The sequence below is a fragment of the Cystoisospora suis genome (assembly GCF_002600585.1).
Source record: "Cystoisospora suis strain Wien I chromosome Unknown contig_6607, whole genome shotgun sequence".
Classification (NCBI taxonomy): Eukaryota; Apicomplexa; class Conoidasida; order Eucoccidiorida; family Sarcocystidae; genus Cystoisospora; species Cystoisospora suis.
This window is the reverse complement of record NW_027159394.1, coordinates 524-16,235: the sequence shown is the minus strand read 5'-3', so window position 1 is coordinate 16,235 and position 15,712 is coordinate 524. Positions and strand designations below refer to the sequence as shown.

The window sequence follows — 15,712 nt, the reverse complement described above, 5'->3', positions numbered from 1 at the left end:
GCGGAAGAAAAGAAGCGACTGATCAACGAGTGGAAGCAGCGTAAAGGCACGTCGAAAAAGAAGACCTGCAGGCCAGCAGCTTAACCCCCAAATAAGTCATATTTTGGGATCGTGGGCTAAGAAATACTGTCCAGGCGCTAGGTATAGAGGTGTTTCAAAGCAATCCCCTGCCAAGTGCAGGCATGCTCCGGACGGCTTCCTGCTTTGTTGCAACCACGTTCGCCCTGCACCGTGGGGACGCCTCTAACGCAGCATCTTGCTTCGCCTTCGGCCAACACGTTCCTCTACGACTCCTGCCAGACTTCCGCCCCGGCCGTCGAGCTTCTGTTAGGAGACATTGCAGATCCAGCATGAAACGCCTAGGAGCTTTTTGACAACACGACCGTTCCCGGTACTCCCGGCAGGGGTACTTCTGGAGATAGAACCGCAGTCTCCGCTTCACTTTTGATACTCTGCAGCATTTGAAGAGGAGGAAAGGCGGGTGTTGCAGGAAGAAGCAAATTACAAGGCAGAGGCAATCCGGAGAGAGGCTCAGCGAAGGTCAGATACTTTTTTGGCGAAGTGCCGGTAACAAGGTGGCGAGGACTGGCCGGTCCCGAAGTGCTGTTAGGAAACGCTTTTCGTCCCGCCACGAATGCAGACAGATTCTGGTACGGAGTCGGCTTGAAGCGAGAGACCTGGAATTCAAAGGTCCCTAGGGCGGACGAAACTTTCCGTCACTACGATTTACTCAAGCTCGCCTCCGTAGCGTTCACTGACTTCAAGTTGGATTGTTGGTGCAGGCACCGTGTCATAATGCGAAGCCGCGCATTTTGTGGCTTGGACGGTTCGTTTGCAGAGTCAGCCTCAGACGAGAAAAGTCTCGGCAGGAGCAACAGCAGAAGAAGGAGAGTGAACTTCCCACGCAGCATCCCGAGGTACGATAGTGCGTCTGTTACACGGACACCGCAGTAGCAGGTGCCGCTACCCTCGCCATGCCCGCACTGCTCTGACCCCCACTGTTGAAACTGCGGTTGCTTGAGGCCGCCTGCAGAGGAAGCAGATTCATGAAACTGTTGTGCGCTGCTACCAGACCTTCCCGTCGTCTCGTGGAGACCGGTAATCCCTCTTTCCTGCTTTCCTGGGGCCTCCTAACAATGTGCATACAGACACAGAAACGGGCCTCTGTTTCAGAAGAGCAAAGACAGCGAATACACTCGAGAAGTGTGCAGTAAGTGAACGTGAAGCCCTTTTGAGCTGTTTTTTGGTTGGCTGCGAGGCACAGCGGTGCCACTTGCAGTGCAACCATGTTGGGCTGGCAAACTTCAGGTTTCACCAGCGGCCCACTCAGGACCTTGATACTTTAGCGCGCCGAGTGTCGACAAACGGCTTAGAGCTGTGTCCAGAAGACCTGTCGCTGGTTATGAGGCTAAACCGGGAACGCGCTTACGCCACTCCTCCCATGCGCTGCTGGCTATCAGGCTAGCTGAACGACGAAAACAGCAGCTGGAGACCGGCCGAGCACAAGCCAGCCAGGAGAAGATTCTGCCGCCCCGGCCCTCTAACTACTTACTCAACGTTCAGAGCAGAGTCCACGACGAAACCGGTACCACCACATGATGACTTGTGACGCAGGACGCTCTCCCCCCCCTTACTCTCTCGACGGTCGTCAGAGAGCGGGGAGTCGTTTGAGATGCGGAGAGCGGGGAGTCGTTAGAGATGCGGAGAGCGGGAGCTCGTTCAAGATGCAGAAAGCCGGAACTCGGCGGTCGCGGCTGACTGGGGGCGCAGACATTTACTGGGTCACCGGGGTCAGAAACGAATGTGCTGTTTTGCGACAATGCAGCCGCCGCCCAACACAGAAAGGAGAGCACGCTGCACGAACTCGAAGAGAGGGCTAGGCGCCCTCAGACCGCACACAGCTCATTGTAAGGACGTCGGTGGATGGCTCCCGACTGCGGAGTACGAGCCTTATCACCTTATCAGTTTCCACCAAATAAAGAAAGGAGCAGACAGCATACTCCGCGGGTCAGACGCGTGGCTGCCACGAACGAAATGAAAGATACACACACAAAGAAGCGGCGAGCGGCTTTCCATACTACGGACTGTCGGCGCAAAGAATAACCTGCCACACGCAGTGTCTTTGCTCTCTAGAGTTTTACTGCCTTTATGCCAAACCCAGAAGCTATCACTCATGGCCGAACAGCATCCAGCACACTCAGACCTCAGGGTCACAGCGGCAAACCCTCTCTTTGAAGGCGCTGTCCATGCCACACACGAGGCGTGGCTGCTGTGTCCGCGGCCGCTAACCTCGGAAGCACTTGCTGGGAGCGAACAGCTTGAGAGTGATTCTACCAGGTCTTCTTGCAGAACAATCAACGCGTCGCTCGGCCAGTGCTCTGTCGGTTCGCAGTGTTGCTGGCAGCTTCGGCGGAACCGTGAACCAAACAAGGAGGATTGTCGCCACACCTGCCTGGCGACAGGTCGTCTGATCGAAAGACGGTTTCAAGACTGTTCTTGGCACCAAGCAGCAGAGACGACGCACCGATTCGGAAGGTTTGCTGTCGTAGAAAATCGGGACCTAGTAGGTCACTAACGACTATTAAATACTCGGCTGCTGCATTCAGAGTCTTGACGCCTCCCGCAACCTTCAAACCAACTTGCCTTGATCCGGGTGGTTGGCGCTCGTTGAATCTTTTGATTGCAATGCACATCTCTTGGACCGCCGAGATTGTCGCGTTGACGCGAACCTTCCCCGTAGAAGTTTTCAGAAAGTCAGCGCCACTTTCCATGGCTGCCATGCTCGCGCGCTGTACGAGACCAGGTAGGTCACTTCTCAGCATTCCTGTTTCGAGAATGACTTTCAAAACTTTTTTACCTGAAACCTGGGGAGACGACAAGCGGAGGATTCACAGCACGAGTGCCTAGTGTGTAGCTGCGTAACTGAACAGAACAAGACCGCATCACTCGAGAGCTTTCTAGACCACAAAGGTGTTTGTCTCTTTCGTTGCGTATAAAACCGGGGCCGGAAACAGTGGCCACGGGGAACTGAGGAGGTCAGCTGTATGAAGACCAACAGAAGAAACTTGCAGGACATCCGCCTCCATGTGTACACATCCCTGGAGTACCCACCGAGCCAGCAAAGAGCCTCTGCACAGCAGGCTGAAGGGAACGCACAAGAGTGAGGCGATACGACTTCAAACTGGGCTGGCCTCCTCCCCCTGACTGGAGAAAAAGTTTCTCCCGTGCTACTCTACAGAAGGCATACCTGCAGCAGAGCGCAGCGCTGGAACACCCCCAGAAGTCCAGCCGTGCGATCTGAACCCTGTGTCAGAAGAGCCCCCCACCCTGGAGCAGTGTAGTCTACTAACGCTGAGCGCTCTACCTAATGACGGAATGGGATGAGGTTTGGGCCCGGCAATACTGAGCCAGCAGTCACCACGCTGTAGTCTTAGCTGCTGTAACACTGCGACTTCGCGGCAGAGCAGTACCTCTCGGACACCAGCAACAAGTCTTCTGAGTGCTTGCTCTCCATCCTCTGGGTCTCTATTGAGCAGTTCCCAGTCGACGACGAGATCGAGCTCATCTGCGCCATCCGCTGCCGCCTGAGCCGCCTCAGCCTTCACGGAGTCCAGGGCCCCCTTGCCGCCAGGGAAATTTAAGACCGTAGCTAGGGGCAAGGTCGCAACACCGGGAAGGTGAAGCGGTAGTTCGTTTTTAACATACTTCACGAAGCGTGGCCACACACACACAGCCGCAGCCCGGGGAGAGTCCAGCGCTAGGGAGCACACACACTTGACTGTCTCCGTTGACGAGTCGTCTGCAAGATCTGTCGCGTCCACAAGGGAAATGACCCGGCGAGCCGCGTACGCTCGGCAGGGGTCATGAAAGTGTGCCATGCCAAGCCGGGGCGCGCACTCCATGAAGAAAGGAGCGGATAGGTATACGCTCCAGAACGCGTGACACGCTCATGCACGCTCCGGAAAGCTCGAGCTACCGGAGGAGGACAAAGGCGAACCGGGACACGGCCATGTGACGAACCGGAATCAGCTCTCGGTAAAGCTGTCTATACTTCCTGCATCTTGGCTACCCTCCACTGTTCCACAGAGAGACAGACGACAGAGATTCCCTGTTACGGTGCATTCGAGAAGCAACCGCTAGGGGTGGCCTCCCTTGCATGTGAACTTAGGTTTGCCGGGATGTTCGGAAATAGAACCAAGAATCTACATTTCCTTGCAGCAGTCTTCGAAGTGAGTGTCTACCAGGTACCCGCGATTCGGCAGCCGCTACGCTCACAATATTCTATCGACACGGTGCGGGCGAGACTGGCAAGTATTTCCCTGCCACTCTCTGTGTCCTCTTTGAGGGGCGTGGCCCCTGGCTTATATTCGGGCTGACTGTACTGTAGAGTTCTTGCGGCCCGGTCATGGAGGCGGGAAGGGGCAGAAACACTTCCCATGCCGTTTTTTCTCTCTGGCGAGCTTGCAGCTGTGTTTACTTTCCGTCTTGCTTGTGGGTCTCTTTCTAAGAAGTTTGATTGCTCCGCATGCCTCCACCAAGACCCTTCGGTACTGGATTTTTCATGCGCTAGGTGAACTTGGGCGTAAATATTTCAGGAGCCTGCAAACGAAGCCGTGGAGTCTCCGAGTAGCGCTCAGAGTAACCGTGGAAAAAGGACTGTTGCCTTCTCGTTGTGTCTGAGCCCCAACCTTTCTTACCTGTCAGCCCTTGTCTCCACTCTTCGTGAAGACCGCTGAAGAGTGACCACTTGAATGGTACCGGGTGTGGCTGGCGGACAAGAAAAACAGAAGCGGCAAAGGCGCACAGCTTCTGAGCAGACTGTGACTCTGTTTTTTCGTGTGCGGCAACCATCGAGAAAGGCATAAAGTGAAGTTCCAGCGGAGTGTGCGAAGCTGCTGCGGGCAGTGCCGTTCTCGGCCCCTCCGTTTTACGTGCGATTCACCTTCCGACGTATGCGGCGGTATTCGCCTTTCTTTGCCATTGAGGATTGCACCCGCGACTCCGCCAGAAAACAGTAAATGTGATTCCTCCGGCGATTGCTGTAGCGGGGGCGGTTCTTCACTTTTTAGGCGCGTTGCTCGCTCCCTGCATACCGAGTTTCGCGTCCGTTACAGGTGGCCATAACTCGGACTACCGCCAGGCCAGTTGGGGTCGCATCTCATCCAGTTTGCCTCTGTTTCTTTCGCTGATCGAGACCCCCGTCGGAGTGTGGGTGCTCTTGAAGACTGTCTACGGAGGCTGTCAGCTAAAATGTCGAAAATCGGATGCTCCTTGCTGATCCGAAACCTCTGTTTTGACACCTCTCCAGAGAGGGTCAGGCAGATTTTTGAGAAGTTTGGCCGTGTTCGAGATGTCTATCTTCCTCTTGATCACTTCACCAAACGGCCTCGGTACGGTCAGGGTCAGGCGAGTGTCATTAGCCCAGGAGGAAATCTGCAGCAGGTGGCAGATATACCGGAGTGTAGTCTCGTTAGTGTCTTCGATTTGTTCTCTAGGATTCTCTTGGGATTGAACAACCATGGCCTGCCTGTGACGGCGAGACACTGCATATCAAGTTTGTCGCTCGCTGAGAAATGCTAACGCCATGCGAACTGCCGCAGTTGACTTTCCATTGTGACTGGGGGGACCAGGGTGCGGAACTCTCTCCGGCTATTCGCCGCTTCATGATGAATACCAAAGCACTGGGTAGGGGAAATTGCTTTCTTAGAGTAGATGGCTGAGGTGCACTTTTGCCTGGACGAAAAACAGATCGCTCGGTCATGGTGCTGACGTAGCCGGCAGGGAGACAAGCAATTAAGAACGTGACGTTCTTTGGGGCAGCTGGGTTCAGCTCCTACATTGTCGTCTGCTAGTGTGTACAGGCAAGTGCCTGTCCGACCGTACTAGCATATTATTCACTAGTGCGGAGATGAAAAGGCAGCTGTCAAACAGAAGTATCACTGCGGGGATCGCATACGCTCCTCTGTGAGGACCCTCTCCTGCTTCCACTTAGGGGTTTCGGCTTTGTTGAGTTCTACGACGAGGCTCTGGCGCGCGAAGCCATGCGGGAGATGGACAGGACATTTATTGACGGGAACGAAATCTCGGTGATAATCGCGCAAGACCGCCGGAAATCGGTACGTGTTTCTGCGTTCTGCACCGACAATGGGCGTTCTCTTTGTCAACCGGAGGCGAGCGAGCACTTTGGTGTGCAAGGTGCGCCTAAGCGGGCTCCCCAACGCCTTAAATGGTTCACTCTCCCTACGTATGTGCTCTCCCTTGTATCGTGCAGCCGGAAACAATGCGACGTCACTTGGAGCAGGCGCGGCGAACAGGGTGAGCTCCGCACCTGGTATACGAAGGAATGACGTTCCATACTTGATGATCATAGAGAATTCCGCGGGTGGGCGTTTGCTCGAGGTTTGGGGTGGAGAGGGCGAGGTAAGGTCTCTTATGGCCAGGTTTTTTCTCCGCAGACGGCTTGCGGCGATTCCTTCTTACTCCATAGTTGCCATTTTCTTTTTTTTTGTTGTGAATTTTTAGACCTGGGGGTCGAGGATACACGCCGCGTCGAAGAGAGGACTATCGTGGGGGTGGTCGCGGCTATGTTCCCGGAGACATCCGTGAAATGGACGTCCGTTATGCAGAGACGGACGGTATTCGTCCGGCTGGAATGTGGCCATCCAGAGGCGGGATGCCAGGACGAGGCGTGGGAGGAAGAAGTCGGAGCAGGTCGCCCCGAGGAGGCAGAAGAAGAAGTTATTCTCCGCGAGACTACGAGTACGGATTACAACAGGGAAGAGTTGCATGCGGATGAAGCGGATTCGATGAAAGGAGCCATGTTCTCACCTAACAGCCAAAGAGAGAGTTTCACGAGGCTAAAGACGAGCTCAGTCCATTGTGTTTAGTCACTAAGGGGGGGGGACGGCACTGCTGCGCAGGGGTGCTCAGTGTAGACAGGACACGGCTCAAAAGGACCCAGAAGGCAGGTACATTTGGTTTTTTTTCGAGTGCTCAGTTGTCGAGGTTGTTGCTCCAAGCCGCCGGGGCGGGCTAGGTATACTGTAGAAGTTTCAGTCTCGAGGAGAGAGGATGATGAAGGCAGGGAGACTCCACGGAGTCTGGTGCAGAGACACAGGAATTCAGGAATAGAATGATGGGGCATGCAGTATCTCTAGCAAAGGCAAGACGGTATTTCCAAGGAAGGCGCGTAGATGTGGCGCTAGAGCTGACAGTTAGGGGTAAGGTTGCTGAGTAGCGACTCCGAGCTCGGTGCTGAGCACCACTCGAGCGTGGTCAGCAGTGATAGGTATCAGAGGAGCCGCACACAGATCTTTCGAACAAAGCACAACTTTAGAGAACGAGGCAGGCCGGTGACCGAGGTCGGATTCTGGTCGTAGAAACAACGCCCGTGACTCTCAATGTTCAGAGGCGGAAGGCAGGAACACCAGCCGCAGTACGAGGGCAACAAGACCGTGTCCTAGCGTGCGACAGCCGATCAGAGCTAACACAGTTTCGAGGTCAGACAGAGTTGATGTAGGAGAAGTTCGGTCGAGTGTTGATGGCCACAGGAGTAACCTAGACAAAGCGTGCCAGCAGTCAGGCTAATTCTACGGCAAGACTCAGGGACGGCGACCGAGAGAGAGCAGAAAGGTAGAGAAAGAAGCTAGGCGAATGCAGTACTGGCAAGTCTGACTACATGAAACAGCGCGGGATGTAGTGGTTTTTTTCACACGATGAACAAGACGTGCAGTGGACTAGCGGAAGAAGTCGCTGGTGTCACAGAAAAGGAGAGGCAAAAAGGGGTATGGGCTGCAGAAGACTAGAGCAAGATTATTGACGATGATGTAATCGTGGCTCCACGAGTGCCGGCAAATCTCGACACAACCGAAGAGTCGCATCACATCAGTTGAAAGGTACAGAGAGTGAGAGAAGATTGAAGAGTGAGGATGTGTGTTATCACGACGTTAGAGACGGAAGACAATCTCGAGGATCTAATGAATTTAGTAGATCAAGGAAGAAAGTCGCGAAGTGAGTTGGAGCAGCACAGTGCGAAGATAAAGCCAAAGATGGGAGGAGACAAGTGTTATCAGGGAGAAGACCGATCAAGTCTCATCCCGAGTTACCCCTGTAAGAAAACGGTTTCCCCCAGAAATATTTCTCACGGCGTGGTGGATCACCGCAGAACTCTGTGGCAACCGCCGCGGATGCGGTGTTTCGGCCTGAGTTCGGGAGGCTGACAATTTGGTAACAGATCGTACCCAGCCTACAGTTATTTCAGTCGTTCGGTTTCTTTCGTATGTGCGAGTGTACCAGGTCTTGCTCTCGAATGCTGGTGAACGAGATTGGGTTCCGCATTTTTTCTCGGGCTCTCCAAACGACACTGTTCTGCACCTGGTCAAACTATTGTCTTCAGCGCACAGTATTACTGTTCCAGAGCGATGGCGGAGTATCTCGACGCTGTGTGTGCTGTGTTTTTTATGCAGCCCGAGGTACCGCGGCCGCGAAGGCTATGATCGCGGCTCTCGCTACGGTGGGCATGGCGGATACGATGGCTACCCCGGCAGGGCGTACAGAGGCCGGTCGCGCTCTCCTCGATAAATCGCCGCCGTGGCAACTGTACAAAGAAAAAAGACTAGCTGTGTACGGCGGCAGAAACATGCGTGTGTCTGAAACTTCTGAGTCGGAGAACCCTGTCGGAATTCTCGAAGTTTCTGCCACCGGGAATCCGCGAGCATGTTTGACAAGCAAGAGCGTTCCCGGGCTAGTGCGGTGAAGACTTAAGAAACGTGCGAATCTTGTTTTGGGGGACGCTCTAGTCATTTCAGGGATCTGTACCTGACCAGACCGTCGCTGGCCTGAGACGCTGTGGGGGCCATGTTGGGTTACGTGTTTTTCAGGAAATCCAAGTCAGAGTCCTCCACAATCTACGTGAATGTTCATTTGTCCTTCCTTCTGATGCCGAATCACGTCTTCGTGAATTACAACGTCCGGTCTGCACCGGTACTTATCTTTGGAAGGGGGATGGATGACCTTCCTATACATACAGGATGGGATGCGGGACGACGGAGATACCAAACAGGTTTCATTGAAAGAAGGGGGGGACAGTTGGAGTGAGGAGGTTGTCTGTTGTTGGAATCGGTGTGGCGAACAGAGGTCGACGCTGTATTTCTCTGTCTCACAAATCTGCGCCGGAGGCGTCAACATCAATCTGTATGTGTTTCCACAGTTCCCTGCGCCGATTTTAGAATCAAAGGGGCCCTTATGGAAAGTGACACCCGCAGCTTAGAGACGCGGCGGTGATCCGAGCCTGGACAGAAAACATCGAGGCGAGCGGTGGGGCCGGCCTCTCTTTGTTTGAGTTGATCGCGTGCGTGTGTGAAAAGTGTGCACGCGCGTCTCCAGTGGAGTGGTCAAAGACTTTCGCATCCTTGTTATAGACAGCTGTGGCAACTTGATTCAACCGTTTGCTGTTCCTCGTTATCCATCGCTATTCTCCGATCATGAAGCGAGGAGATTGTCCCAAAGGAGCTTCTATATTGCGCTGCTTCCTGCAGAGGAGCCCGACGAACCTGAGAAAGAATGCGTGTCTGCTGGCGACAGCCCCCCTAGGCACAGTGTCAGGCCGGTCGTGGCGAGTACCGGTGCGCTAATGGGCGCCCAGATGTGTCGAGTTGGCCCTCTGCGAATGCTTCCCGCGGCGGCAGGACACAGTAAATCCGGCTTCGAGGCTAGGCACAGGACACCGTGTGTGACGTGGAGAGTGAGAAAGCAGTTTGAGTGATGGAGAGTTCTACGCCACACGTTTGTCGTTCACTTGTGACGGGCACGCACGTGAGCGTCACCATGAACGCTACAACGCCCATGCGGCCCAACAAGCGACGCAAGTGCGTACGCGGATTTTCTTTCATCGATGTAGCAAGCAGTCCATACCACAGGGTTTCCTCCTCTCGCTGGTAGGAGGCAGGGTGGACGTGGCATGCAGATGCCCGCTACCTGCCGATAGAGGTATCGCGTGTCTGCGGGTGCAGCACTCTCTTGAGCCTGTGATGCTCACGGCTGCAGACACAAGCCCCAGCTGGCAAGCTGACACTGAAGGGCAAAGACGCCGGAAGGCTGAATGTGCCTGCTGGTTTTCTACAAAGTCCAGCCCACGGATATACACTACGCGAGCGACCGTGTCGAATAACACAGACGCGACATACTATCATACCCACTTTCTGAACGCAGGGCACAGCACGGAAGCAAGCAGTGAGCACTTTGTGAGACCGCGTGCCTTTCCTGATAACCGGAGTGTGCACCGCAGAAATGACAGAGACTGCAGGGCTGTAAGACGTAGACCTTGCTGCTCACCAAGTAAAAGAAACAGCGAGCCGACACTGCCGGATTAAAGGGGAGCAACGGGAGCTCGGAGGCCTGGGAAGGCGAGGCGACCAACAAAGAATCAGTCCCCGCGGAGGCTGGCAAAACCCTTCCACAGTCTGAGCTCCAGGGCATCCCCAAGCACCCCCTCTATTCTAGGACAGCTGAAATGACATTCACCCCCCGTGCTGTCTGTTGCAAAGAGGAATACCAACGCAACAGGGCAGCCTGTTCCCCGTAAGGATTTCTAGTCGGCGTCCGTAGCACCTTACTGTGCGGCGCGCAGCGACGCCTGCCACCCATGCGAAGCCGTAACCTGCCTCTGAACAGGAACTCTAAGTGTAGCAGATGGAGTCGCAACACTCGCTTCACGTGTGATAGTAATGCATGGCTTTGGAGGTATATTACCACCCTGTGGAAGGCCCGGGAGCAGCCGTCGTGTAACAGTCTTTACCGCGACCGAGGAGGCGCCGCAAGCTCTCGTGCACAGAAGAAGCTTGATACAGCCGGGGAGATAGTCAACGGAGCGCGGAGCGATTAGCGGCGGCAACGATTCCAAAACAAAAACAAAAACGACGTACCGCGAAACCCGGTTGACGGTATTAGATGAGACGTTCTGACACTGCCTTCCTTGTACAAAGTCGTATCTTCAAGCGACGGCCCGAGAGGGGTTCGAAAGCCACGGGATTCCACTGCCCTGCGGACGGCCCTCACGCATCGACCAGCGGACCGAAAAGAATAGCAAGGCACTTCCCTGCCCACCACCACGCCACCGTCTCCCCGTCCCCATCAGTGGCGACTGAACTGTTGGTATCAAACCTGCTCCCTCGCGTTCCCAGTCTGCCTTCCTGCTCTGCCTGTATGTCGCACTCCCTCACCGCGCTCACGACAGAAAACCCTATCGCCGGTCCCACGCCCGTAGCCATGCGCTGTTCTGGGGCCGGCATCGCCCCGGGTGGATGCAAAAGCGACACCTCAGCCGTTTTGTCTTCCTGCGCGCTACCAAGTGTCGGCCTCGGCCCTACCGTACACCGGTGACTGCTGGCGTCGCCCCTCGTGTCGCCACGCTGCACCCTGGAACACCTCGACGCGGCATCAGATATCGCACCTCGAATAAACAGGCGCACGCCGCACTCAATGTCGCCGTCGTCCTTGTCTGCGCGGTTGACCCAGTCGCGAACTCCGACAGTGTCAACGCAGCCAGGATCCTCCGACATGGCCATTGTGGCGCCGCCGCAGCTGACACGGGTACTGCTAGCGGAGGAAGTGCTGCTTCGACGTAAGCCGTGGAGCGCTAGAAAGACGACAGCAAGGAAGGTGCGACACAGAGACGGCGGCAGAGGAGGTAAAGCCTGTACACAATATCCAAGGCCGGAGAAACAAACTAAGAAACAAGACAGTGGAAGCCAAAAACGAGACTTCGGGGACACGAGACAGAGGGGCAAAAGCTCTGTCGCATTTCGGATACGTCGCGAGATGGCGCAGTTATAGCCTGATTCAGACTCAGGGTTCTTACCCTGCTGGCGGCCGTGAATGTTAGTGCAGCTTCGCGGCGACAGGACGCACAAGCCCTAAAATCCCGAATACCACTGCTAAATTTCCAATGTGCGAGTCTCCTGAGATCGTGCAGGCTGAAAGACTCTGTCGGGTCCGGCACTTGCAATGGAGTAGTCTGGCAACTATACGTACATCTTTGAGTACGAAGGCATGCCATCAAATGTGCTCAGAGGCGGCAGGTGACAACTGGTTTCTGTGAAAAATTCTGTCCCTGCAAGTCAGACCCTCGCAAACAGGCGAGCTAAAGCTTGGCGAGTTGAAGCTTGGTGGCACGTACCCTTTTAATCCGAAAAGTCCTGCAGACATCGGCAACATCTCTGCCGCAGTGTTCCAGAAGCGAGCTCGGTAGTGCCCGCAACAGTGCCTGAGCCAGTTGCTCGCTGCGCTGCTGTTGCAATTCTACTGCCCCAGCTGCTGCAGCCTCCGCCGAGCGATTATCTGCAAGTTTTCCATCAAGACATTGGGCCTGTCCTGGAAAGGCAGCGGACACCGACTCTTCCGTGTTATCCGTCCTTCTCTTCACACGGCCCGAGCGAATCCAAAGTAAAACGTCTCGCGTTTCTGCCCTACTCCAGGACCCAAGCAGATCCCATACAATTGCCAGATCAGAGAGACGCATATACGCGCGTTGAACTTCCAACCCGACACTGCTCGGCGCGGCGCCCGGCACCCCTAGAGAGTAGCGGGCATTTTGCGAGGCATCCGTTGTGGTCGGCGGCCCCGGAATCAAATGCCGTGCACGACCCTTTTGGTTACCATTTCCCAAGTCCTTGTTCTGCAAGTGCGTATCGGGGAAGTCTGTAGGCTCGTCGTCCGAGAAGTCTAAAAACTCACTGATGTCCTTAGCTAACCCTTCTTCACTCTTCTTCTCGAGATCCACTATGGCTATGGGCCTAGCTGGCGGCTCACATGCAGCCTGCTCCTCTGAATCACTCTTCACACCTGCATCGGCCTCTAGTAGTCGACAGTTCTTACCGTTTCCCGGTGCATCCGGCACGGACTGCCGAAAACCAGTCTCCGCGACGGAGCCATGCCCCTCGGTGCTTCGCGGACGGCCGCCTTGCAGTTCTGCTGCACCCTCGAAATTGCCTAGGCTCCCGCCGCCACACTGTGATAGAATCGCCCCTCTGCTTCTTGTATCCACTTGGTTATGCAAGCAAACAGTTCGGCACAAATCGTTTCTGTCTTCGCATATTGCCGCATTCTCCTTGTGTACGTCTTGGTCGGTCTTGCCAGCTCTTGAGCCACCCGTCGCCACCAGGGCACTTTCTTTGCCGTCTGTATTCTGTCCTGCATCTTCTGTCTGTCTTTCCTGAGAGGCGTTCCGACTTTCCGTTGGAGGTTCCGTCTCACCTTGGCTGTAGTCGAGGAGCAGAACTTGATCCACAGCCGCTGGCAGATGCGGCAAATGAAACCTTGAAGGTTTTTGGGTACTAGCAACACCCCGCTCGTGTACACCCGAAACAGGCCTCCGCGAACTACTAGAGCTCTTCGCCAGGTGTGACTTGTATGTTTTGCCCAGACCCTGGCGCTGCTGCTGCGATACAGAGTTCTCTTCTTTGAAGTTCTTGCCTCCACACGGCACTTCTTGTTTGTCTTCGATTGTTTCTTGGTATCGTTCACCGTCGTCACTTGTGGTCGCCTCTTCTTCCAACTTCACTGGGATGACTCGGCTCCTACTTCCCTGCTCGTTCTTTTTCATTCGTGTTGATGAACCAGCGCGCTCGTGAGATGTAGTCTCGCAGTTGGGAACCGCGTGAGACGCTGTCTTCTCCGCAGCCGAGAACGAAGCAACGTTCATACGCCTCCGGGGCAGAGCGCAGTCATCTGCTTGCACGCCAGGCGCCGAGCTCGCGAGCAGAACACCGTCGCCGCTGAAAGCCTTCCCGTCAGCACTCCGGCCTTGAAACAACAGCTTTGTCTTCTCAATGAACCCGCGAACGGTGTCACCCTGCGGTGCTCCAACACTGAGAGTTCCAGGTTCACGGTTGGCCACGTCTTGCCAGCAATCCCGAACGCACCGCAGTGCCACTTCTGCCAGCCACGAGCGAACCTGTGGACGCCTGTAGAGTTGTTGCTCGGTCTGCAGTCGTTCCAACTGCTTTTGTTGTTGATAACATCCTTTACTGCAGAAGAGCAACGGATTGTCGCTGTCGCGATCGCGAAGCGCCGTGGGGTCCAGCCGCCACTGTCGCGCCACGAACAGGCTACTTTTGGTAAGACAAGAAGACCGCACAGGACGCAGGCAGAAAGGCTGTTAAACCTATGTGTGAGGAGTAAGTGGAATGCGCGCAGCGCAGCAGCGAGCCGCTGCTACAGAGGCTTTGAACGGCAGGCCATACAAAGCACGTCTACGAAGAAACACACAATCTACTTCTTCTTGCCCAGCTACTTTCAGCAGCAAGAGTGGCCAGAGAGACCACCAGGAGATGCCACGCCAAGCAGATTCCAGGTGAGTCTACCGGACAATACACTTTGTGCCCTCTCGAAACACAAGCACAAGGAAAACAAGCGCAGAACTAAGCGACCAGAACCGGGGCTACGGCGCCGCAATCCACGCGGTTCCGGAACACTGGTGTCTCCGGTTTTACAGCGTCCTATACTCCTGCCCGAGGAGTGCTACGCAGGAAATGCCACGCAGAGTACTGCATATATAATCAGCATCGGCGCCAGCACAGATCACTTTCATTGGACCCCAACCGGTTTCGCAGACGGGTCTGTACTTATTCTATGCCCACACCGGTACGGTGCACTGATGTCCCACCTCAATGCTTTTTGCCGTGATGGCACTGCCGCCGAACTGCCCGGGTGATCTGCCCGCGAGCGTCGCGCCCTCCGACCGCTGTTTCCGTGCTAGAACGCGGAGGCGGATACAACTCAACAACGGCGCTCCCCAGAGCAGCTGGACAGCACGTATAAAAAAAATTTTACTATTGTCATACAAGGTCTGGCTACGACTTAGCTGTGTAAGAAAACACCCTGTCGCACCCCCCGCAGTAGTTACCTTGGCTTCTGCCGATTGGCCGAGGCCTCCGAGCAGAGGAAAAAACCGCATCTGCCTAGCGATTGGCGCTCTAGGGCGACGTCACTCAATTCTTCCGGTTTGAGGAAAGCCACGGCACTACGGAGAAGAAAGGAGACTTCGTCATGCCGGGTGTTGCCCGAAAAGTCCGGCTCACCACCTTCGCGAGGTTCGTAGTCACCGGACAACGACCGAAGCTGTCTTCGGAGAGTGTCGCAAGCTGAAGGTGCCTCTCTCCAGATGCCCGTGTTGTCCTGAGAGACGGCGTCGTGCAGAATAAGGCGGCACTGCACCAGGTAGCGAGCAGTGTCGCAGGCCTTCTGGAATGTCACCTGCTGCTCTGCAACATAGAATTTGAGCACACCGGTCTTAGCAGGCGCATAAACCCGAGTCAGGCCCTCTGCTTCCGAACGGGTCGCGACGTCAGCTGGGTCTCACAAACAAAACACTAGCACGGAGCGTGAAGTGAATGTTCGTAGGCGTGCGTAACACATAAGGAAAATCTTCACACAAACAGCAGGCCGAGGATCCGGGTGTACACGGAAAACCAACACTCTGAGGACGCAGCAGGTTGGAAAGCAGAGGTCGCATGCTCTCTCACCTGCTAAACGCCGCTGCTGTTGGACAGATGTCTTCTTCACCCCGAGAGCCGGAGCCCTCTGCTCACTCCTGTGCTTCGCCTCCGACGCCCATGTGAGCTTCACGTGTTTCTTTTTCTTCTGCTGAGACAAAGCTTCCCCGTTTCTCCCAAGGTCTGGCTCTGGGTCAGAGATACATGGCAGCTCCTGGTGC

The 15,712-nt window shown here is 55.2% G+C and overlaps 3 protein-coding genes across 3 annotated transcripts in view; 1 reads left to right on the top strand and 2 right to left on the bottom strand.

The window, feature by feature from the left end:
- Positions 1-1,009: 1,009 nt before the first annotated feature.
- On the bottom strand, positions 1,010-4,312 carry CSUI_010061 (deoxyribose-phosphate aldolase). The gene is made up of 3 exons (XM_068070168.1): positions 3,471-4,312; positions 1,553-2,864; positions 1,010-1,130 (listed from the first exon to the last, which is right to left on the bottom strand). The coding sequence occupies exons 1-2, from the start codon at positions 3,900-3,902 to the stop codon at positions 2,355-2,357; spliced, it is 942 nt and encodes a 313-aa protein (XP_067917858.1). The 5' UTR covers positions 3,903-4,312; the 3' UTR covers positions 1,010-1,130; positions 1,553-2,354.
- Positions 4,048-9,353, top strand: CSUI_010060 (rna recognition motif-containing protein). Its single transcript, XM_068070167.1, has 5 exons — positions 4,048-5,390; positions 5,993-6,116; positions 6,272-6,315; positions 6,523-6,759; positions 8,466-9,353. The coding sequence occupies exons 1-5, from the start codon at positions 5,251-5,253 to the stop codon at positions 8,578-8,580; spliced, it is 660 nt and encodes a 219-aa protein (XP_067917857.1). The 5' UTR covers positions 4,048-5,250; the 3' UTR covers positions 8,581-9,353.
- CSUI_010059 (rtr1 rpap2 family) overlaps positions 9,093-15,712 on the bottom strand; it is a 7,138-nt gene continuing 518 nt past the window's right edge. Inside the window, exons 1-4 of the mRNA XM_068070166.1 lie at positions 15,522-15,712; positions 14,903-15,347; positions 12,176-14,108; positions 9,093-11,693 (exon numbers count right to left, since the gene is read on the bottom strand). The exon at positions 15,522-15,712 is cut by the window's right edge and continues 518 nt beyond it. Coding sequence (XP_067917856.1) covers positions 11,052-11,693; positions 12,176-13,699 — 2,166 coding nt within the window. The 5' untranslated portion in view covers positions 13,700-14,108; positions 14,903-15,347; positions 15,522-15,712 and the 3' untranslated portion in view covers positions 9,093-11,051. The remainder of the gene's footprint in view (positions 11,694-12,175; positions 14,109-14,902; positions 15,348-15,521) is intronic.